At 39.5% G+C, this 24,523-nt stretch overlaps 1 protein-coding gene across 1 annotated transcript in view; it reads right to left on the bottom strand.

Moving 5' to 3' along the window:
* EPHA6 (EPH receptor A6) overlaps window positions 1–24,523 on the bottom strand; it is a 924,354-nt gene that overhangs the window by 31,248 nt on the left and 868,583 nt on the right. The window contains exon 15 of the mRNA XM_043892992.1: window positions 5,409–5,558. Coding sequence (XP_043748927.1) covers window positions 5,409–5,558 — 150 coding nt within the window. The remainder of the gene's footprint in view (window positions 1–5,408; window positions 5,559–24,523) is intronic.

Below are 24,523 nucleotides of genomic sequence, written 5' to 3'. Positions count from 1 at the left end.
GCCTGGAGAATCTCATGGACAGAGGAGACTGGTGGGCTACAATCCATAGGGTTGCAAAGAGTTGGACACAACTGAAGTGGCTTAACATACAACCTTGGGTAAGTTGCTTAAATTTTCTAGAAAGCCTTTTATCTATAAATGGGAATAAAAATAGTATCAATCTTAGAGCATTATTTTGAAGATTAAAAGAGTCAATAATCTAAAATAATTGACTCACAATAAATTCAGAAATTGCAAGCTATGATTATTACCACCAAATAATTAAATATCTTCCGTGTATCAGGTGCTTTTTATAATTGCTTCTGTTTAGTTGCTCAGCGGTGTCCGACTCTTTGCGACCCTTTGGACGGCAGCCCTCAAGTTCCTCTGTCCAAGGGACTTTTCAGGCAAGAATACTGGAGTGGGTTGCCATTTTCTTCTCCGGGGGATCTTCCTGACTGAGGAATCAAACCCACGTCTCCTATGTCTCCTGCTTTGCAGGCAGATTCTTTACCTGCGGAGACACTGGGAAAGCTTATATAATCAAAAATACCTTAAATAAAGGGTATGCAAGCTTTTTTTTGGCATATGTTAAAAAATAACTATGTTGCATTCACACAATGTTGTTTATATTAAAGAGAAAAAGAAGGCCTGAGGTCTACCCTTGAGGAGCATAGGTTCTACTTGGGTGCAGGAGCATGACTTAGAAATGCCAGAACTTCATCTCCTCACCTACAGGCTTAGTAGGGCTTTTTGAGAGTGAGGGCTGGATTTTCAAGGTCTCCAGACCTACCCACACGCCCAGTGACTGGCAAGAGTTTAATCAGTAACTGATGAATGGCTAAGCAGATGGCATCTACTGTTATGCTTGGTAAGCCATACATGGACTAGTCTTCTGCACTGCTTTTTCTTATTTCCTTATGTATATTCCCTAATGTACATTACTACTGACCTTTGGGAAACTCATTATATTCTTCACTAAAATAGACTATGCAAACTCAGAATTGTTCATTGCAAGAAAATACGCCACAGTCTGCAGAATGAAGGGACAACTTCAGAAAAACTACCTGAAATTTCCTAAGCTCATTTAAAATTCTAAAGTATGTTAACATTCCATATTTAGCTAAGCCCTTAAATTAAACTCCACAAAATGTAATAAAAATATAAAATATTCAAACAGAAAATAGTTGAACTTTTATTGTCTAAAAATGACTTTTCTTATTTAAAACACACCTTGGTTGCAGAAAGTCAAATACAAGACTGAACTCTGACCAAATATGAGAGATTCAGGACAAATAGGAAATAACCAGTATTTGGAGAGAGCAGCTCAGAAAGTTTTGATTAAGCTATTTCTGCTTTCAAACAGAAATTCTGGTTACAGGATCTGTCACAGATATGCTGACTTCCAATATGTTAAGCTAAACAGAATTTCAACTCTCTTCACTGCAGCAGGAAATATATTCACAAAATACATAAAAGATTTTAGCTCTTTTAGTACTTTCCTCTCTTATATTGATCTGAGGATCTCAAGGGTTTGGCATTTTTTTCCCCCTCAGAAATTTCTGTGCTACTCCTCGTTTCAGATTCTTGCTTACATATTCTTTGGTAGCCACTCAAAGACCATGAAAATAACTAGCTTAGCCCTTATCTGGTCCTTGAAAAACAACAAAGGGCTGGATGGAGGGAGCGTTCAGCCTTGCACTGTGGACGCTGACAACACAGAATGAATGAGGACGGGCTTAATGTCAGGAGTCTATTCCTGGCTGCAGCAACTTCTTCTGATTCCAGATATGGTCTTTATGGCCATATGAGGTTTAATAGACAGAATGGCTCTCTTAAATGTTCATTCTGGACACAGATCAGCAACACACATGGCCAGAATCACTGGGTTAACTGTTGGACATGATCCAGGAAGGGAGGAGCTGACATCGGATTTTGGACTGCTCTAGGCAGCAACTAAGGATAGTTTACAAGGGGGTCCATGTTGGAAATTACACATTAAGGCCTTTTCTCTCAGAAGTTGCTCTCCTAGAAAATCTGTCTTGTCATCTGGATCTACACTTGTACACGCTTTGCTCTGTGGAAGTTCTATTGGATTCTTGTACCCTCACAGAAATTCCTAAACTGAAGAAAAGAACAATGTAAACCATTTCTTTGCCGAGACAAGTATGATTATTATTTCTCCAGAGATTATAAAGACATAGCATGTTACTGTTAAAAAGGATATTAAATATCATTTAACCTCATCCTTTCATTATATTTGTTGGTCATGAAACTGAGGCACTTTCATGGCTGAATTACAGTCTACCTAAGGGTGGTTGTTTCAGCTGGGAGGGATGGGGGGCAGGAGGAGAAGGGGACGACAGAGGATGAGATGGCTGGATGGCATCACCAACTCCATGGACATGAGTTTGAGTAAACTCCGGGAGTTGGTGATGGACAGGGAGGCCTGGTGTGCTGCGATTCATGGGGTCACAAAGGGTCGGACACGACAGAGCGACTGAACTGAACTGAACTGAACTGAACTGAATGGGGGTTGTGGTTACCAAACTGGTGGTATAAAGTACCCTGTGTGGTAAAATGATAATCCAGGAGACAGAAAAAATAACAGAACTTCTCTTTATGTTTATTTGTCTTATCCTAGTGCGTGCGTGTGTGCATGTGTGTGCGCGTGCACATGCGTGAGCTCGGTCGCATTCCCCTCTTTGTGACATCATGGTCTGAAGCCCGCCAGGCTTCTCTGTCCATGGAATTTTCTAGGTAAGAATAATGGAGTGGGTTGTCATTTCCTTTTCCAGAGGATCTTTCTGACCCAGGGATTGAACTCGAGTCTCTTGCATCCCTCATATTGGCAGGCATAATTTTGAGCACTGTGCAACCTGGGAAGCTCCGTCTTACTGTAAGAAAGACTATTTATGCATGTCTAATAAGAATGACCGGAGAAGGCAGTGGCACCCCACTCTGGTACTCTTGCCTGGAAAATCCCAGGGACGGGGGAGCCTGGTGGGCTGCCATCTATGGGGTTGCACAGAGTCGGACACGACTGAAGTGACTTAGCAGCAGCAGCGGCAGCAATAAGAATGACTATGACTTTTATGATCAAAATGGAATGACTTTTACAACTGTATTTGGCAATATATTTATATATTTAAAATCAAATTCCTAACATTTCTTATCCTTCTTTCTCACTTTTCTCTCCCAAAACACTAATGATCATGTTACATATTACATATTTTACAGATTTACGTTGTGTAAAGTCTGTTTCCCTCATGCTAGACTATAAACTCAATGAGGGCAAGAAATCACTGGCCTATGGACATAAACTAAAACACCATGAAAGAGGCAGTTATTTCCTCTTTCCTCCTCCTTGCCCATGACTTCTAGAAGGTTATTAGAATTGTTTTTTAGTATCACTGTCAAAGCACTTAGTATGTGATTCTAGGGACATCAATCATGTCACCTCCCTAAACCTCAAGTTTCATAAAAGTTCAATCCAATTTGTTTTCCCTTGTATCTCTACTTCCTGAGAAGATACTCAACAAATTACTTTTTAAACAAAAAATGAATGTATTAGTACAGTAGTACTTGTATATAATGTGCAGATAAATACACATATGTCAGTTGTGAATGCTCAAGAACTTTTTACTAGCAAAGGTATATTATTAGTAAAGTTTGGAGTCCTCTGAGTTAGGCAATTTTTTATTTTAAGTCTGACAGAGACTGGTTAAGACAAGGACTATATGGAACACCAGTTAAGGAAGGTACTTGAACTGAGGACTCTTCTGTGCAGTGAATATGTTCATTCATCTGGAGGACTTTTTATTCTAGAGATTTGCTTGAATGGCCTATTTTAGTCATGTCACAGTAGGACAAGCAGGCAAGCATTATCGTGGGTTAAGAGTAGAGTAGGAGCTATGAATCCATGAAGCTATGAAGGAGCTATGAAGTAGGTGACTGAATCCAGGGCGTCTGTTACCTCGGATAGCTGGTTAAAAAAAGATGAGTTCTTCCTGGGAATGAAGGGATGAATTTCTGCTCTTGGGATTCAATTTTAAGAAGCAGAGCTGGACACAAGTTGCTCCAAACAAGGCCCAGAGGCAGGAAAGAGCAACAAGGTCCTTCAAATAAAATTCCTTTAAGGACAGTAAATGGCCTGGATCTAAAAAAGTTTAAATATTGGGAGTATATGAGTGTATCAAAGTTTGCTGGTCATGGCACAGTCTGTACTTAAGGGAAAATGCTCTGCAGGACTTAGCCACCTGGCTTTGTGTTTTTATGAAGGGCTTTAAAGAGCATGGTTGCACAGCATTTGATGATCTTGAACCTGCTACATGTAGGTTCTGGACCTGGCATTCTCCAGAGTCAGTAGGCACAAGAGTGGGCACTTAGCTTTGGAATTAACACTCCAAGTCAGAAAGAAACAAAAGTCATGGTGAGCTAACCAAAACCAAGTCTTCTTGGTGTCCAGCATTCAAAAAGATTGACCTTTCTCTGTCACTGAACAAACCCTTAAGATACTTGGACTGCTTGAGGTTGGGATGGGATAATGAGTATGAGGTATGGAGGTGAGGCTCAAGCAGTTGAATGGAAAAAACAGATATGACAAGAGTTGACTACGTTTATGGATTTTCTAAAAAATCCATAACCACGCAGTCTTTGTTTCCATCTGTGAACATTCAGAATCCCATCAGAGTTGACTTTCCATTACCACTGTCTCAGAAACTATTAGATACTTTGAGGAAGGCAGGTGAGTGGACAGCGTCTGGATTCTGGGCTGAGGGAGTGGGGTATGAAAAGGTATCTGCAGATCTGACAGGACATTCACTTGCATTGTCAGGATTCTAGCATATTCTGACTACTGTCTCTACTACTTCCAACAGTCCATAGAGATCAAATGTGTGATAACTACCCTCTTCAATAATATTCTATAGCCACCAAGGTAACTTTTACAGATAAAATAGATTGCAAAAAGGGTCATGTATCTCCAAGAACCATAGTATTAGATGATGTATTGATAACACATTGCCTGAAAGCATTTAATATTTTTCTGCTAAATTTTCTCCTAATTTGCTCTTTACAGTGCTACATTAAATTGCCCTAAGGAAGAAATGAAAGGTAAACATTATTCTGTTTTTTGACACTTGTAGGGCTAGGCTGTTGCATGCACATCCAGGTTGCCTTAGAACCGCATGTGTGTGTTAAGTATTAGACGTAAGACATGGATAGGTACTTCTGTGACAAAGCCCATCAGCTGGCCCTTACCACACCAAACGCAGCTCAGAGTGAAAGGCGACTCAACTTCAGCCACAAACCCTGGACAACTCTCAGGAAGACAAAGGCTAATCTGAGTGAGGACAAATGGTGTGTTTCTTCCTCAATGATAATGTGTCTGCACTCAAAGGGGTGGTTTACCTACAGATGGCACTTACATCTTGGTTAGACATTTCCCAATAAGGTCTCTCTCCATAGGACATGACCTCCCACATGACAATGCCATAGCTCCATGCATCACTTGCCGAGGAGAATTTTCTGTAGGCGATAGCTTCTGGGGCTGTCCACCTTATGGGAATTTTCCCACCCTGGAAAACAAATTGGAGATTTTTACAGCTGGGTCACAAGTGCATTAAAGGTTGAAGTGGCACTGCAATTAAATACATTTTTATTAGAAAAACCTAAACACTGCATGATAGCATAGGCATTTTAAATAAAAAGAAAACTAAAACCAGAATAATGTTAAAATGTCAGAAATAAAAGTTTTAATGGGAAATAAGTCACACTTCAGAAATATTTTGTTTCACTCATTAGAGAAATTTATTTTCACTTTTCTGAATCACACAATTAAACTCACTATCATGCCATCTGAAGAAAGTTCTACATTATAGAACATTAAAACCGAATTCAACATTCATTAAACATTGTATTGCATGTATAAATAATAATGATAATAAGTTCTAACTTAATTGAAGTCAAATGGTTAAATAAAGAGCTGAGATTTCTCTCTCTAAACAATTTAACGTCTATCAGAACTTTATTTCCTTTCCCTCTCATTTTTTTTATCTGCTTCGATTACTTTTATTTGAAATTTAAAAATCCATGAATATTATACAGAAGCCCGTGAGAAAGATAATCTTTCCTCAGAACTCCTTAGCCCAGTTTATATTTTTGTACTTTTGTCTTTAACATTGGAACATGTTAAAGAGATTAAATTACATGAATTTAATCTATACTGTGCAGGTATTAAAGTCTTTTATTGTGTTATACTTATTTTTTTATCAAAACATTACATTTTTATCTCTAGAAACACGCTATAAGTCCTTTTTACTGTAATGACAAGAATAAAACAATTCATCTATTTGATTTACGATCTGAAATCTTTGCAGCTCTGAACAGCAAGTTGAGCGAGGACAGCAAGCCTGGCACCACTAGATGGCGGAAGAGAGCAAGGAGCGGCTCCCAGACGGCGGTCTCCGACCCCGCAGAGAGGGCTTCAATCCCAAGAAAGGAATGATAGTCAGGACGCTATGGGAGAAGGCGAGGGTGGGATGATCTGAGAGAACAGCATTGAAACATGTATGTTATCAAGTGTGAAACAGATCACCAGCCCAGGTTGGATGCATGAGACAAGTGCTCAGGGCTGGTGCACTAGGATGACCAGAGGGATGGGATGGGGAGGGAGGTGGGAGGGGGATCGGGATGGGGAACACATGTACACCCATGGCTGACTCATGTCAGTGTATGGCAAAAACCACTACAATATTGTAAAGTAATTAGCCTCCAACTAATAAAAATAAATGGGGGGAAAAAAAAAAGAAAGAAAACCTGCCCGGACAGAATTGTTTCATCATTATCAGCACTCTCATAATCACATCATATAGTCAGCCGGTGGGCTCAAAGTCTGGTATTAGGGTGAGTGGGCTGGAGGGAAATAAAGGGTGGGTTCTCTGGCCCTTGAGAAATTTAGAGTGAGCAGCTTTAAAGAGGAAGACGTTAATCGAGTAATCACAACACTACTTATTTAAGTAATCTAAACACTACTTAGCAAGGAGAGAGGAGAAAGCCTTCCTCAGTGATCAGTGCAAAGAATAGAGGAAAACAATAGAATGGGAAAGACTAGGGATCTCTTAAGAAAATTAGAGATGCCAAGGGAACATTTCATGCAAAGATGGGCACAATAAAGGACAGAAATGGTATGGTAACAGAAGCAGAAGATATTAAGAAGAGGTGGCAACAATACACAGATGAACTACATAAAAAAGATCTTAATGACCCAGATAACCATGATGGTGTGATCACTCACCTAGAGCCAGACATACTTGAATGCAAAGTCAGGTGGGCCTTAAGAAGCATCACTAGATAATATACATGTTTCGATGAACAAAGCTAGTGGAGGTGATGGAATTCCAGTTGAGCTATTTCAAATCCTAAAAGATGATGCTGTGAAAGTGCTGCACTCAATATGTCAGCAAATTTGGAAAACTCAGCAGTGGGCACATGACTGGAAAAGGTCAGTTTTCATTAAAATCCCAAAGAAAGGCAATGCCAAAGAATGTTCAAACTACTGCACAATTGCTTTCATCTCACATGCTAGCAAAATAATGCTTAAAATTCTCCAAGCCAGGCTTCAACAGTATGTGAACCATGAACTTCCAGATGTTTAAGCTGGATTTAGAAAAGGCAGAGGAACCAGAGATCAAATTGTCAACATCTGTTGGATCACTGAAATAGCAAAAGAGTTCCAGAAAAACATCTATTTCTGCTTTACTGACTATGCCAAAGCCTTTGACTATGTGGATCACAACAAACTGCGGAAAATTCTTCAAGAGATGGGAATACCAGACTACCTTATCTACCTCCTGAGAAATTTGTATGCAGGTCAAGAAGCAACAGTTAGATCTATACATGGAACAACAGACTGGTTCCAAATAGGAAAAGGATTACTTCAAGGCTGTATATTGTCACCCTGCTTATTCAACTTATATGCAGAGAACATCATTTGAAATACCAGGCTGGATGAAGCACAAGCTAGAATCAATTGCCAGAAGAAATATCAATAACCTCAGATATGCAGATGACACCACCCTCATGGCAGAAAGCGAAGAAGAATTAAAGAGCCTCTTAATGAAACTGAAAAGACGAGAGTGAAAAAGGTGACTTAAAACTCAACATTCAGAAAACTAAGATCATGGCATCTGGTCCCATCACTTCATGGCAAATAGAAGAGGAAACAATGGAAACAGTGGCAGATTTTATTTGGGCGGGCTCCAAAGTCACTGTAGATGGTGACTGCAGCCATGAAATTAAAATATGCTTGCTGCTTGGAAAAAAGCTATGGCCAACCTAGACAGCATATTAAAAAGCAGAGACATTACTTTGCCAACAAAGGTCCGTCTAGTCAAAGCTATGATTTTTCCAGTAGTCATGTATGGATGTGAGACTTGGACCAAAAAGAAAGCTGAGCACTGAAGAATTGATACTTTTGAACTGTGGTGTTGGAGAAGACTCTTGAGAGTCCCTTGGACGGCAAGGAGATCCAGCCAGTCCATCCTAAAGGAAATCGGTCCTGAATATTCATTGGAAGGACTGATGTTGAAGATACGAAGCTCCAACACTTTGGCCACCTGAGGCAAAGAACTGAGTCATTGGAAAACACCCTGATGCTGGGAAAGATTGAAGGCTGGAGGAAAAGGGAACAACAGAGGATGAGATGGTTGGATGGCATCACCGACTCAATGGACACGAGTTTGAATAAGCTCCAGGAGTTGGTGATGGACAGGGAGGCCTGTTGTGCTACAGTCCACGGCATCGCCAAGAGTCGGACATGACTGAGTGACTTAACTGAACTGACTGAAACACTACTTACTTGAAGGGAAGAGAGGTTCACCCGAAATAGTAATAATTAGGTTTCACAAGGCTAATGAGAACATTAACAGAATCTGCATTTTATTTTTTTTCTTTTTTTATTATTATTATTATTATTTTTTTTTCCAGTGGGTTTGTCATACATTGATATGAATCAGCCATGGATCTACATGCACTCCCAATCCCGATCCCCCCTCCCACCTCCCTCTCCACCCGACCCCCCCGGGTCCTCCCAGTGCACCAGGCCGGAGCACCCGTCCCATGCATCCCACCTGGGCTGGTGATCCGCCCCACCATAGATAGTATACATGCTGTTCTCCTGAAACATCCCACCCCCACCTTCTCCCACAGAGTTCAAAAGTCTGTTCTGTATTTCTGTGTCTCTTTTTCTGTTTTGCATATAGGGTTATCGTTATCACCTTTCTAAATTCCACATACATGTGTTAGTATGCTGTAATGTTCTTTATCTTTCTGGCTTACTTCACTCTGTATAATGGGCTCCAGCCTCATCCATCTCATTAGGACTGGTTCAAATGAACTCCCTTTAACAGCTGAGTAATACTCCATGGTGTATATGTACCACAGCCTCCCTATCCATTCATCTGCTGATGGGCATCTAGGTTGCTTCCATGTCCTGGCTATTATAAACAGTGCTGCGATGAACATTGGGGTGCACGTGTCTCTTTCAGATCTGGTTTCCTCAGTGTGTATGCCCAGAAGTGGGATTGCTGGGTCATATGGCAGTTCTATTTCCAGTTTTTTAAGAAATCTCCACACTGTTTTCCATAGCGGCTGTACTAGTTTGCATTCCCACCAACAGTGTAAGAGGAAACCCACAGCAAGCATCACCCTCAATGGTGAAAAATTGAAGGCATTTCCCCTGAAATCAGGAACAAGACAAGGGTGCCCACTCTCACCACTACTATTCAACATAGTGTTGGAAGTTCTGGCCACAGCAATCAGAGCAGAAAAAGAAGTAAAAGGAATCCAGATAGGAAAAGAAGAAGTAAAACTCTCACTGTTTGCAGATGACATGATCCTCTACATAGAAAACCCTAAAGACTCTACCAGAAAATTACTAGAGCTAATCAATGAATATAGTAAAGTTGCAGGATATAAAATTAACACACAGAAATCCCTTGCATTCCTATATACTAACAATGAAAAAACAGAAAGAGAAATTAAGGAAACAATACCATTCACCATTGCAACAAAAAGAATAAAATACTTAGGAGTATATCTACCTAAAGAAACAAAAGACCTATACATAGAAAACTATAAAACACTGATGAAAGAAATCAAAGAGGACAAAAACAGATGGAGAAACATACCATGCTCATGGATTGGAAGAATCAATATTGTCAAAACGGCTATTCTACCCAAAGCAATCTATAGATTCAATGCAATCCCTATCAAGCTACCAAGGTATTTTTCACAGAACTAGAACAAATAATTTCACAATTTGTATGGAAATACAAAAAACCTCGAATAGCCAAAGTAATCTTGAGAAAGAAGAATGGAACTGGAGGAATCAACCTGCCTGACTTCAGACTCTACTACAAAGCCACAGTCATCAAGACAGTATGGTACTGGCACAAAGACAGAAATGTAGATCAATGGAACAGAATAGAAAGCCCAGAGATAAATCCACGAACCTATGGACACCTTATCTTTGACAAAGGAGGCAAGGATATACAATGGAAAAAAGACAACCTCTTTAACAAGTGGTGCTGGGAAAACTGGTCAACCACTTGTAAAAGAATGAAACTAGAACACTTTCTAACACCATACACAAAAATAAACTCAAAATGGATTAAAGATCTAAATGTAAGACCAGAATCTGCATTTTAAAGACCTGTGGCAAGGAACTGTTTAAAGGAGCCTTGGGGGAAAATACCTTGATTCAGTTCCTTTATTTTACAGGTGAGCTGACTGAGCCCAGGGTTTCGAGATTTAGAGGCTTAGAGATTCTTTCTCGTGTTATTAAGCACACAGTATTAGCTCATGTGATCAAAGTAGTATTATGGGGCATTGATATAAAGATGTAAATATTTCAGCATGGGGGAAAAGGTGGATCAAACTAATGTTTTAACTCTGAGTGCCAATGTAGGGAACCTGAGTTCCATCCCTGGGTCAGGAAGATCCCATGGAGATGAAAATGGCAGCCCACTCCAGTATTCTTGCCTGGAGAATCCCATGGACAGAGCCTGGTCTACAGTCCATGCTGTGCTATGCTTAGTCACTCAGTTGTGTCCGACTCTTTATGAGCCCAAGGACTGTAGTCCATAGGGCCTCAAATGAATTGGACAACAATGAAACAACAACAATCTATAACCATATATCAAATTAGTATAATGCAAGGGAGCCTGAAATGGGGTTTTCAGCCTTGGGGGCTGTGCCAAATTAAGAGTAGGAAATTAAATATACAAAGTTGGTGATAGAAGTTTAAGAGGGTGGTGAGTCCAGGAAGAAAGATGCAAGAGGAGGATTCATTCTTGTTAAGTAGAGTTGCCAGGTAAAATAGAGGACCCACAGTTAAACTTCAATTTAAGATAACAAATACTTCTGTTTGATATTAGTATGTCCCATGAAGGAATTTTTTTTTTGTATAAGTATGTCCCAAATATCACCTGAGACATATTTATAGTAAAAATATATCCATTGTTTGGGCTTCCCTGGTGGCCCAGCAGTAAAGAATCTGTCTGCAGTGCAGGAACCACAGGAGATGCCGGTTTAATCCCTGGGCTGGCTTCCTACGAAGCTGGAAGAGGACATGGTAACCTACTCCAGTATTCTTGCCTGGAGAATTCCATGGACAGAGAGCCTGGCGGGCTACAGTCCACAGGGTCACAAAGAGTTGGACACGATGGAAGTGACTGACCATGCATGCACATATTCATTGTTTACCTGCAATTCAAATTTAACTGGGCATCTTATATTTTTATTGGTGTTAGTTGCTCAGCTGTGTCTGACTCGTTGCGACCCCATGGACTGTAGCCTGCCAGGCTCCTCTGTTCATGGGGATTCTCCAGACAGGAATACTGGAGTGGGTAGCCATTCCCTTCTCCAAGGGATCTTTCTTACCCAGGGATGGAACCCAGGTTTCCTGCATTGCAGGCATATTCTTTACCTTCGGAGCCACCTTTTATTCACTACATGTGGCAACCCTTAACCAAAGGGAATTAAAAAAATTAACAAATGGGAACATTGTAAATGATCTGACAGAACACAGTGTTCTGAAAACACTAGGTGGTCTACACCTTAGGAAGGGACAAGGTTACCCCAACTTGTATTCACGCACCAACACTGCATCAGCCTTTGTTTTATTGTGCTGTGGCTGAAGCTCCTTAGGCTTGTGGCTGTGCTTTTTGAAGCCACTTAAGTCAGCTTCAGGTTGCTTTCAAATATAGAATCCACACTTCCCAGAGAATAAGTTAACAATCTGTAGATCTGACCTCAGAACAGAGGCATGAGCAGCAGCCTCACCCAGAATTTCTGATTCTGGTTATTTCTTGGTCTCTCCTGGCAAATAGTATGTGGGACTGTGACTTGCTAGTGTGCTGGGTTGTTTTTTTTACTAAATCTCTGTGAGTTCTATTGAGACAGGCTGAAAAATGGAGTTAAGGGTTATTTTATATGCTTTCACTTATAAATGACACATCATATAAAGGAGTCACATATAAATTTATACTTCCTGTAACTTGATAACACATATAAATGGTAATTTTAGCACTTTCCTTCCTAAGATTTTATTTTTTTCCTCAAGGGGAAGATATTACAGAATATTTGATTAGTAAGCATTGCTACACATTATCGACTGCATTGTGTTCCTCCAGAATTCATATGTGGAAGCACTAACCCTTAATGTGACTGTAGTCTGGAGCTAGGGCCTCTGAAGAGGTAATAAATGTCAATGAGATCAGGAAGGTGGGCCCTAATCCAACATGACTGGTGTCCTTACTACAAGAGGAAGATACACCAGAGGTGTGCAGGTACAGGAGATAGGCCATGTGAGGACACAGCAAGAAGCTGACCACCTGCAAGTCAAGGAGAGAGGTCTTGCTATGGTAGCCTTAACAAATACACTGAAAAATATGCTAATACACTAAATATACGAATATATTTAAAATAACCAATTTTTCCCCTAAGATGAGCAACAGTGCAAAGGACAGTACCTCTTCGTTTCAAATTTTATTCCAGGTGTCATACTGCAATAGAAAGGGTGAGCTAGAATAAACCTTAAAATACGAAGTTTTAAAAAAAATTGGCAAAGAAGTTTTAATGTCGGAGACACCATTCTCGTTGACAAAAAATGCATGGCAACATGAACCCGAGAGTATACACAAACTGCACTGTCAGTTTGTCAATGATTCTGAGCATCTAAGGGATGGTGATAAGAAAACATCCAAATCTTTCTTTTTCTAATGAGAGGATCTATACTAGATATACTCTTTATATAAAGTACAAGATGAGGCAGGAAGGAAGAGGTCCTTAAGATTATTGCACTGTTTCTACTGCCTTTCCTACTTTAGAGGAAACAAAGTTTAGTTCTTAAAAAAATTTTTGTAAATTGAATGGACTAACAAACTCCTGTGGCTTAATCTCATCTGCTTATAATATTTTTGCCCATGATCTTGAATCATAGACAGAGGTAATGCACTAAGGTGCTTTTTTTCTCAAAGCATTACCCACCAGACGTTTGTTTCAGGTTTCAAGAATAAACAAATAGTACTTTAGACTTGAAATCACAATCATTGGAACAGTGCATGTTGCTTTGCCATATGTTTATGAGAAAAAAAGAAGTTACCAAAGATGCTAATCAAAATGACTGAATGTTGCTCAAAAGCCTTCTCATTTACTAATACCTCCCTTTTGCAGCAAACTTAATCACTACAGAACAAAGGAGAAACAGGAAGGAAACAAACTGCATATCACTACTTAAAAGTTTGTTGGCAAACCTTTTTTTCTGTTTTTTCAAGTCCTATCCAGAGCTTGATTTGTAATAACTAGGTAGAGGGACTGTAGCAGGAAAAAGTGCTAAAGGTGGCACCAGGAGCCCTGTGTATCTGGACACTCTATACCCCTCATGGAGTTGCATTGATATTATAGTTGTATTTAACTACATCTGAGTTTTAAAACCTAATCCTCTAATCTTCAGCAGAGAGAACAATCAATTGAAATATAGTAACATAATGTTATAGAGGCTTAATACTAAAACCAAATGGAAAAATTCCATTGAGAAAGAAGAACACAATAAAAATCTCCCATTTCTCATTCACTGGATTTGATGGTTATCTTAAAAGCAAATGGCTTGAATAGACACCAATTTGCCTGCAGACTTTCCTTTTCTTATTTCCTCAATCTGTCTCTGTAGTACCCAAACTCCAAGGAGTATAAAAATTATAGTACAGAAAACATAGATACCATGCTTAAAAGATTAGTTTAAGGAATTTTTAATCACAATTTTGACTAATGTTTTTCCATATGAGCTGCAGAGTCTAAGTGAGATTCAGCTCTATCATAACCCATTGTGTGGCCATGGGCAAGTCTTCACTCCTAGTCTTTTATTTTTGATATGCAAAATGAGGGGACTCGATTTAATGATCATAAAATAGTAAAATATGATGATTTTAATATTTGCTTCCAGTGTCTCAGCTCAGAATAAATTGTAAGGAGATAGGCCATATGAGTTGATAGATAAACTGTGTGAACAGAGAGCCTGATGACAGACAGCAAAGAAGACAAGGACACTCATTATATTTCTCAGGCCAGTGGTCACAGTGACCATCTCAAGTGGTAAGCAAGAGTTAAAATAACCACTTTTTAAGAAAGGAAAAGCATGATGAATACATTTTAGGAAAGCATAGGCTAGATACATTGCCTTTTTTCCCTATATTTTTAAATCTTTATAGAAAGTTAAAATACTGAAAATGTTATTTATCTTATTATTTATCTTAATAGTTATTTATTTTAATAATTATTTTATTTTATTAAAATTATTTATTAATGTAATAATATATTTTATTATAAATATAATTATAAAATTATAAAAATATAAATATTATTTAATAATTTATTTTAATTAAGTTATTTATCTTAATAGGTTAACACACTGTTAATCTGTTAATGAGTAACCATTAGTTATTTAGAAAACTCATTATAAGAAAACTTACTGAAGAGGGCATTAATGTGTTTCCTGAAAGATCACTTTACAATTTCTTGTCAGTGGGATTATCTGTGGCAGAATGGTCTGGTTTGCAGAGCATTGGTGGGAAATCAGCACTTTGGGCCTTCTGCCTTAATCTGTTATGTTGTCCTGGGAAGTTATAGCAAATCACAGAGAGATGTCACAACAGAGTAGTTATATAAACAACTTCACTAAGGGGATGTTCTTTCTCTAGAGAATTACTGATTTTGAGAGATAAACCCATCTCTGAGCATCTCTTTGTCATTTGTATCCCCAGATCAACAAATTAAAATATTACGGTGCACAAATATCTAGTGCAAGTCTTTTAAAATGACATCCCCACTCCCTCTCAGAGGGGTATGCCCTTTCCTCCATTGAAATTTATTGATCTCAGGCAACTTTGGTACTTTGTGAAGTTTTATGCTCTTCTAAAATATGGGTTTAGTATCTGTCCTTCCCTGAAAAAATACTGAGGACTGCAATGTTGTGAATTCTTTTGTAAAGGAGAAAACTTCTCCAGTTTTGGCTTCTAGGTATCATTTATTAAGGGAATTAAATACGATAGTACACATGAGCATCTCTTAGCTGTCAACACAAGATAGGCACTCAGCAAATGTTATCTGTCTCCTTAATTTATGTATTTAAAATCTGTCTTATTTTGGATCTGTTTGGTTTCCAGTGCAGACTAGCATCCCAGTTTACTCATCTGAGGTCACTGAGCTCACTCACTACGGTACGAAGGGTGATATTCTCAAACCAGAGGCACCAATTCTATTGATGGGCAGGCTCTGACTCAGTTCTTACAATTTAGACCTTGTCCTGTCCACTCTGAGGAAATCTGTGCATCTTGGTCCAGTGAGTTTGGTCCTATGTCTATGTTCCTGCTGTTGCCCCACTAGTGCCCTTCCAAGACTGAAGACATGTCTTATTCCTCTTATTCTTTCATAGGTAGAATTCTGTCATCAAAGAACATTATCTATGACTGAATGCTGGCAGTCAGATCTCTGCCTACAGATGGACCTACCTGATAATGATTGTGGATTTCTTTCCTTTTTCTGGGTGTCTGTCTTCTACCTGTAGGGTTGTGGCCCACTGGATGAGTTATAAACCTTTTCCCTAAAAAACATGCATGTAGATACAGCTACACAAGACTTTGCATAAGTATCATGGGATTCACAGGTGTCAGACTGAGATACTTTATCTATAAGCAAAAGACTCTTTTTGGCATAGTATTTTAAAAATGTAAGTCATTGATTAATAATAACCAGTTTTTATAGGATAATAATTACTGTAGAAATATATGGTAATGAGCACTGTTTTAGGCCACAAATAGATGAAATAAACCATTTTTATATTTTTATATAAAACAAAGATTAAAAAAATTTAACTTATTTTTAATTGGGTGATTGTTGCTTTACAATTTTGTGTTGGCTTCTCCCATACAACAATATGAATCAGCTATAAATATACATATGTCCCCTCCATCTTGAACCTCTCCTCCACCCTACCTCATCCACCCCTGTAGGTAACCGAGTACCTCATTGAGCTCCCTGTGTTATCTAGCAACTTCCCATTAGCTATCTGTTTTACATATGGTAATATGTCTGTTTCACCACTATTCTCTCAATTTATCCCAACCTCTCCTTCCCCTGCTGTGGCCAAAGTCTGTTCTCTATGTCCGTGTCTCTATTCCCACCATGCAAATAGGTTCATTGGTACCGTTATCCTAGATTCCATAAATGTGTGCTAATATATGATATTAAACAAAGACTTCTTAACAGTTGTCTTGTTTCTACGTGGGTGTCCACTGAGGTCTCAGGCTCATGGTTTTTTTTTTTTTTTTTCATTTATCTTTATTAGTTGGAGGCTAATTACTTTACAATATTGTAGTGGTTTTTGTCATACATTGACATGAATCAGCCATGGATTTACATGTGTTCCCCATCCCGATCCCCCCTCCCACCTCCCTCCCCACCCCATCCCTCCGGGTCTTCCCAGTGCACCAGGCCCGAGCACTTGTCTCATGCATCCCACCTGGGCTGGTGATCTGTTTCACCATAGATAATATACATGTTTCGATGCTGTTCTCTCGAAACATCCCACCCTCGCCTTCTCCCACAGAGTCCCAAAGTCTGATCTGTACATCTGTGTCTCTTTTTCTGTTTTGCATATAGGGTTATCATTACCATCTTTCTAAATTCCATATGTATGTGTTAGTATGCTATAATGTTCTTTATCTTTCTGGCTTACTTCACTCTGTATGATGCGCTCCAGTTTCATCCATCTCATTAGAACTGATTCAAATGAATTCTTTTTAATGGCTGAGTAATATTCCATTGTGTATATGTACCACAGCTTCCTTATCCATTCGTCTGCTGATGGGCATCTAGGTTGCTTCCATGTCCTGGCTATTATAAACAGTGCTGCGATGAACATTGGGGTGCACGTGTCTCTTTCAGATCTGGTTTCCTTGGTGTGCATGCCCAGCAGTGGGATTGCTGGGTCATATGGCAGTTCTATTTCCAGTTTTTTAAGAAATCTCCACACTGTTCTCCATAGTGGCTGTACTAGTTTGCATTCCCACCAACAGTGTAAGAGGGTTCCCTTTTCTCCACACCCTCTCCAGCATTTATTGCTTGTAGACTTTTGGATAGCAGCCATCCTGACTGGTGTGTAATGGTACCTCATTGTGGTTTTGATTTGCATTTCTCTGATAATGAGTGATGTTGAGCATCTTTTCATGTGTTTGTTAGCCATCTGTATGTCTTCTTTGGAGAAATGTCTGTTTAGTTCTTTAGCCCATTTTTTGATTGGGTCATTTATTTTTCTGGAATTGAGGTGCAGGAGTTGCTTGTATATTTTTGAGATTAATCCTTTGTCTGTTGCTTCATGGGTTTTAAGAATCTAGAACTCACCAACTGTTTGACCTTGGACTGAAACAGGTCTGCAATTAGGTTTTCCATGGATATGTTTCTTTTTTTTTAAGTTGAATCTAAATGCCTTTAGACAGACCCTGGACTCTGCCGAGCACCCCCAATCCACTCTGCTGTTTCACCGTCTTTCATCAGACACACTTGACCTATTTCCTTTGTCCTGGCTCCTGTACGCATTGCTACTGCCCTGACTCTGCTCTAATTTTAACTCAATCTCCCTGTTCTGATTATGAAACAACTATCGACTGCTGAAATTTACTTAACACAATGCCTTTCATGAGGAGTAGGGACAGCTGAGAAATGACTTCAAATAAACATGATAGCTAACCCATCAGCGTTGTTTTCACTCTTTAAAAAATTCTTAACTATAGAAAGACTTTCTGACTCTTCTCACTCCATCTACTTAAAACTGCACCACATTTTATTCACTGTCTAAGGGAATAAACAGTTCGGTGAAAGCTAATTTTATTGTTCCTTTAATGCAACAATGCTTATGGGGCTATTCAAATCCTCAAGAATTAGAATCCTGTACCTGTTTTCTCTTAAATTGCTCCCTAAAATAATTCATTGCCCTCTATTTCTCAGTACCCTCTTTTAATGAGAATATAGTTGCTATATCATTAAGTGAATGACACTATTCTAGGGAATATCTGTTAAATTAGACTTTCTACTCCATCCTATAAGGTAGATAAGGTAGGACAAAATGTTACTAACATGTGTGAGAATTAATCACATGCATTATTATGACAATTGTCATTGTATCTGAGTATAGATAACCACTGACAGAACCACCTCATATGTATGGGGTTTTCTTCTCTTGGGTGTTGGGGGCTGGGCATTAGGGGAAATATAAGGAACTTTGTATTAACAAAGCAATTTGAGGCAGTGCTCTCAGCTTATAACATGTGTTTTGTAAGTGGCATGTTTGTAAAAAAGACAAGTATACCTCAATTAAGCAGCCCACTTATTTCATGTGATACTTAGAGTAGGAAATATCTAGTATAATGTAATCCTCAAAACAGGGATAGTTATTTGATGTTATCAGAAATTATCTTTTTTTTTCAACTTTTAAATACAATTGTTTTTAAACTAGAGTAAATTTGTGGGAAGTTAGTAGTATCATGTTTTATGACTTAAAGTATTGTTATGTTGGTTTTAAAAATCAATAATACTTCTGAAATTATAATGTTTCATACAATATTTATAAGACTTCTGTTTATTTAGAATGATGGGAAAGGAACTATATGTATTCTCTATTTTTTTGATAATATGAATAAATTTTTTTAAAAGGAAAAAAAAATTATCATTCATTTTGATTTTACAAGTACACTGTATGGTAAGGTCCCAAGAGGATAGCTGATTCTCAGTTCAGTTCAGTTGCTCAGTCATTTCTGACTCTTTGTGACCCCATGGACTGCAGCACGCCAGGCCTCCCTGTCCATCACCAACTCCCGGAGCTTACTCAAAATCATGTCCATCGAGTCGGTGATGCCATCTAACCATCTCATCCTCTGTCATCCCCTTCTTCTCCTGCCTTCAATCTTTCCCAGCATCAGGGTGTTTTCCAATGAGTCAGCTCTTCACATCAGGTGGCCAAAGTATTGGAGCTTCAGCTTCAGCATCAATCCTTCCAATGAACACGCAGGACTGATCTCCTTTAGGATGGACTGGATGGATCTCCTTGCAGTCCAAGGGACTCTCAATCTTCTCCAACACCACAGTTCAAAAGCATCAATTCTTTGGTGCTCAACTTTCTTTATAGTCCATCTCTCACATCCATACCTGACTACTGGAAAAACCATAGCCTTGACTAGATGGACCTTTGTTGGCAAAGTAATGTCTCTGCTTTTTAATATGCTGTGTAGGTTGGTCATAACTTTCCTTACAAGCAGCAAGCGTCTTTTAATTTCATGGCTGCACTCACCATCTGCAGTTAGAGCCCCCACAAAATAAAGTCTGTCACTGTTTCCATTGTTTCCCCATCTATTTGCCATGAAGTGACAGGACTGGATGCCATGATCTTAGTTTTCTGAATGTTGAGTTTTAAGCCAACTTTTTCACTCTCATCTTTCACTTTCATCAAGAGGCTCTTTAGTTCTTCTTCGCTTTCTGCCATAAAGGTGGTGTCATCTGCATATCTGAGGTTATTGATATTTCTCCCAGCAATCCTGATTCCGGCTTGTGCTTCATCCAGCCTGGTATTTCAAATGATGCACTCTGCATATAAGTTAAATAAGCAGGGTGACAATATACAGCCTTGGTGTACTCCTTTTCCTATTTGGAACCAGTCTGTTGTTCCATGTACAGATCTAACTGCTGCTTCTTGACCTGTGTACAAATTTCTCAGGAGGCAGGTCAGGTGGTTTGGTATTCCCATCTCTTGAAGAATTTTCCACAGTTTGTTGTGATGCACCTAGTCAAAGGATTTGGCACAGTCAATAAAGCAGAAGTAGATGTTTTTCTGGAACTCTCTTGCTTTTTCAATGATCCAACAAATGTTGACAATTTGATCTCTGGTTCCTCTGCCTTTTCTAAATCCAGTTTAAACATCTGGAAGTTCATGGTTCGCATACTGTTGAAGCCTGGCTTGAAGAATTTTGAGCAATACTTGGCTAGCAAGTGAATGAAAGCAATTGTGCAGTAGTTTGAGCAGTCTTTGGCATTGCCTTTTTTGGGATTGGAATGAAAACTGACATTTTCCAGTCCTGTGGCCACTGCTGAGTTTTCCAAATTTGCTGGCATATTGAATGCAGCACTCTCACAGCATCATCTTTTAGGATTTGAAATAGCTCAACTGGAATTCCATCACCTCCACTAACTTTGTTGGTAGTGATGCTTCCTAAGGCCCACTAGATTTCACATTCCAGTATGTCTGGCTCTAGGTGAGTGACCACATCATTGTTGTTATCTGGGTCATGAAGGTCTTTTTTGTACAGTTCTACAGTATGAGAATGCTGCAGAGGCTGTTGTAAAATCACAAGTCCCCCTAACCAAGACTAAAATCAGCCCCTAGATCACCAAAAATCCTATACACAGGCTTTGTGTTTGGAAGCATGGCTGGTGTTTGAGAATTTCCAGGGGAGAAAGTATTCTAATGCCTTTGATTGCCATCAATCCATGGGAGAGAGTCTGCTGGGAGACAAGTCTCTCCAGAGTGCTGTCCCTGCTAGTCTGGTGAAGACAAAGAAGAACAACAATAACAAAAAAAGAAAGGAAGTAAGCCTTGTAGTAAGACGTTCAGAAGTTGTTGAATTGTTTTGTGGCAACAGATGGTGGAGTAGAAGGACATACACTCATCTTCTCCTACGATAACTCCAAAACTACAACTTGCTGCTGAACAACTGTCAACTGGAGAATGCTGGATCCCACCAAAAAAAAGATACCCCACGTCCAAGGGCAAAGGAGAAGCCCCAGCAAGATGGTAGGAGGGGCAATTTCGCATTTAGAATCAAACCCGTTACCCGCCAGAGACGCTGAGAGGGCTCAAACGAATCTTGTGCGCATCAGGACCCAGAAACCTCACAGAGACTGAGCCAAAACTGTTTTTGAGTGTCTCCTGCAAAGGCATGGGTCAGCTGATTCTAACAATTAAAAATACTACTCCTGGACTTCCCTGGTAGGGAAGCATGGCTAAGACTCCCTGCTTCCAATGCAGGGTGCCTGGGTTCCATCCCTGGCCAGGGAACTAGATCCTAGATGCCACACCTAAGAAGGTCCCGCGTGCCACAACAAAGACAGAAGATCCTTCCTGCTGCAAGTAAGAGCCGCACAGCCAAAATAAATAGATAATTATTTAAAAAATCCCATGCCTTCTCTTCTCTGGACAGTAACACTCTTCATTATGTCAGTTCTCTCTCTCTTTTCGTTTTAATCCAATTCTTCCAAAGACTACCCACCTACCTGTCTAATTTTTCCCCAGTATACTTTAATGAAGTGTCCTTAAAGTTTTCATCTATAATTTTTATGGCAAAGACCTATGGAAATTAGGACAGAAGTGATAGTTTTTTTTTAAACGTACCATATAAATCATAAAGGGGAACAAAGGATTAATTATTTTGGGTCATTAGTATTGAGACATTTAATATATTAAACACTAATATAATATATAAAGTGATAATATGCATATAAAACTTGAGCATGTTAAAGCATTTTTATCTGAATAGCCTGAAACTGATGTATACTGCTAAAGAGTGAATACTTTGCTTTCTTCTCAAGTTGTCCTGTGAGAATGATAATAATAAAAAACAGTGATTAATACTTACAGTACGCCTCTCCATCCACTGTTGGATGCTATTTATTTGGGGGGAAAATTTCAGATTCTGTCTTTAGGAAAAGAGACTGCATAAAATGAGGTATGTCTATATTTATACTAGTATTATTTGTAAACTCTGTTTTGGCAACAAATATTCAGAAAGGATGGAGAAAGTGTACAGGATTCGGGGGCACACCCAGTGGGGATTCTCATGAACCCAGGGGTGCCTACTTTGGAGAGAAAGTACATGATATGGAGTGAGACAGCAACTGTGATGCAAAACCCCTGGCTTCTAGTCTCTCTCTCTTTTTTTTTTTATCCTGATTGGTTGTGTGATCTTGGGCAAGTTGCAGATTCTCTGTAAATTGAGGGGTTGGACGGTGTGCACTTGCAGTTCTTGTGAAGTTTCACTCTCTGATTTGTTAATACACATAGTGCCCCAGTGAGTTAAAACAGAAGAGCCCACCTCCACTCCTGCTGGAAAAAATGCAGCAGAGAGGGCTAGCGCCAAGCTCAGTTGCTCCCCGTGTCACTGTTATGCCCACAGGCACTTTTCACGTTAAACCAGACTCTTCCTGACAGATCCACAGCGCTCTGACTGAGCACATCTGAGAAGCAGGTCTTCCCTTGCAGCTGCTGAACGCAGTGTTATGTTGTATTACTTCAGAGCAGAACACTGACCTCAAATTACCCACTGTGGGAAAGTCTATTTCTGAGCACGGCCTGAGGAGGACAGACAAGATGACATAATGCCACCTTTAGGGACAGTCTGTCTGGGACCAGCTACTCAGACCAATGAAGACTCCTCAGAGGAGAGTGCAGGCTTCTGAAAGACCGGCAAGAATTGCTCTGAGAGGGACAGGGCTGAGGGGCTCACAGCCAGAGGCTGGTGAGGACCTGAGAAAAGCCTGGAAGTACCTGCTACTGAAAATACCAAAACAGTGTTTGCTACAAATACATTCTATTTTCAAGGCAGACTTTGGCTGAGAGAATGATTAAAATGCTAGTAGTCTCAGTTTTAAAGTTGGGATAAAATGATTAAAATATGGAGGATGGTTTTCTTACATCCTCAGATTCTTAGCAGAGAAACTTTACACAAACCTATGTTCATTCCATTATTCCAACATGTCTTGTCAGTGTTTCCTCAGGTGATATTTGTTCATGAGTAAAGTGATCGCTCCTCTTCTGCCTGCCTATTGCAGCCATTGCCTGTCTCTCTCATTTGGCACTTGGCAATACATACCCTCTAGGTACTACTATTTGGCTTTTTAAAACATGGATGAATTGTCTTCCTAGAAAGGTTATGAAAATCTTGGAAGAGCCTTTATTCTTCTTTGTAATCTACTTTACAGTATTTAGTGTGGTGCTATGACTATGATAGGAATTTAATGATTATTTGCTGAGGGGATGACTAGAAGGGATGAATTAGGCAAATGACATAAAATGAAAAGCACAGTCTCAGAACCACACTTATAAGTAGAATTCACATTTCCATTCTTAGTTCCTTCTGAGTCATCACTATGAACTTGGTTAATGATAAAGAAAATAAGGAAAATTTCCCACTCTAAATTTTATAAAGGACATCACCCAGAGAGGCGCTGGGGGTGGCATACATTCATTCATTCTTGGATCCGTTTTTCACTTTTTGGCACAACTTGTGGGATCTTTGTTCCCCTACCAGGGATTGAACCCAGGCCCTAGGCATTGAAAACCCACAGTCCTAACCACTGGACACCAGGGAATTCTCTCTTATTCTTTTTTGGATCAAACACTTTTTAAAAACACATCTCACATGCAAGGCTTGAGTCACAAAGACATCCTCCTTGTCCTCAGGGAGATCATGCTACTGGAGGAAAGACATCGACATAAACAGATAACGGCAGCACAGAGGGTAAGGGCTCTAACAGAATCTGTGCAAGATTCGCTTGGCAGCAAAAAAGGAAGGTCATCTGTTTGGAATGGCTATGGGGAGAAGCAGAACATGTCGTAATAAAGGTAATGTTTTAGACAGAGTTAAAAGAAAAGTAGGAGATTGATGAGTAAGACAAAGAGGCCAGGGCCTCCTTCCAGAGCAAACAGTGATTTCCACAGCACTGAGGATGGAACAGCATAATGTGTTCAGGGAATTGCAAGTTGCCTAAAATTGCTGCCCATAAGAGTCTAAGGAGGAAACCACAGGCCAAGAAGGTGGAAACATCAACAGCCATGTCAGTGAAGTCCTGGCTGGACACTTAAAGTGGCAAGCAATAGGGCTTCATAATGTCACTATAATTTGAAATGTATTCCTGGAAAACAGAATTTTACAATTTAGGA

This window comes from Cervus elaphus, chromosome 31, assembly GCF_910594005.1.
Source record: "Cervus elaphus chromosome 31, mCerEla1.1, whole genome shotgun sequence".
NCBI lineage: Eukaryota > Metazoa > Chordata > Mammalia > Artiodactyla > Cervidae > Cervus > Cervus elaphus.
The sequence above is the reverse complement of the archived record's forward strand: the minus strand, read 5'-3'. Positions and strand labels throughout refer to the sequence as shown.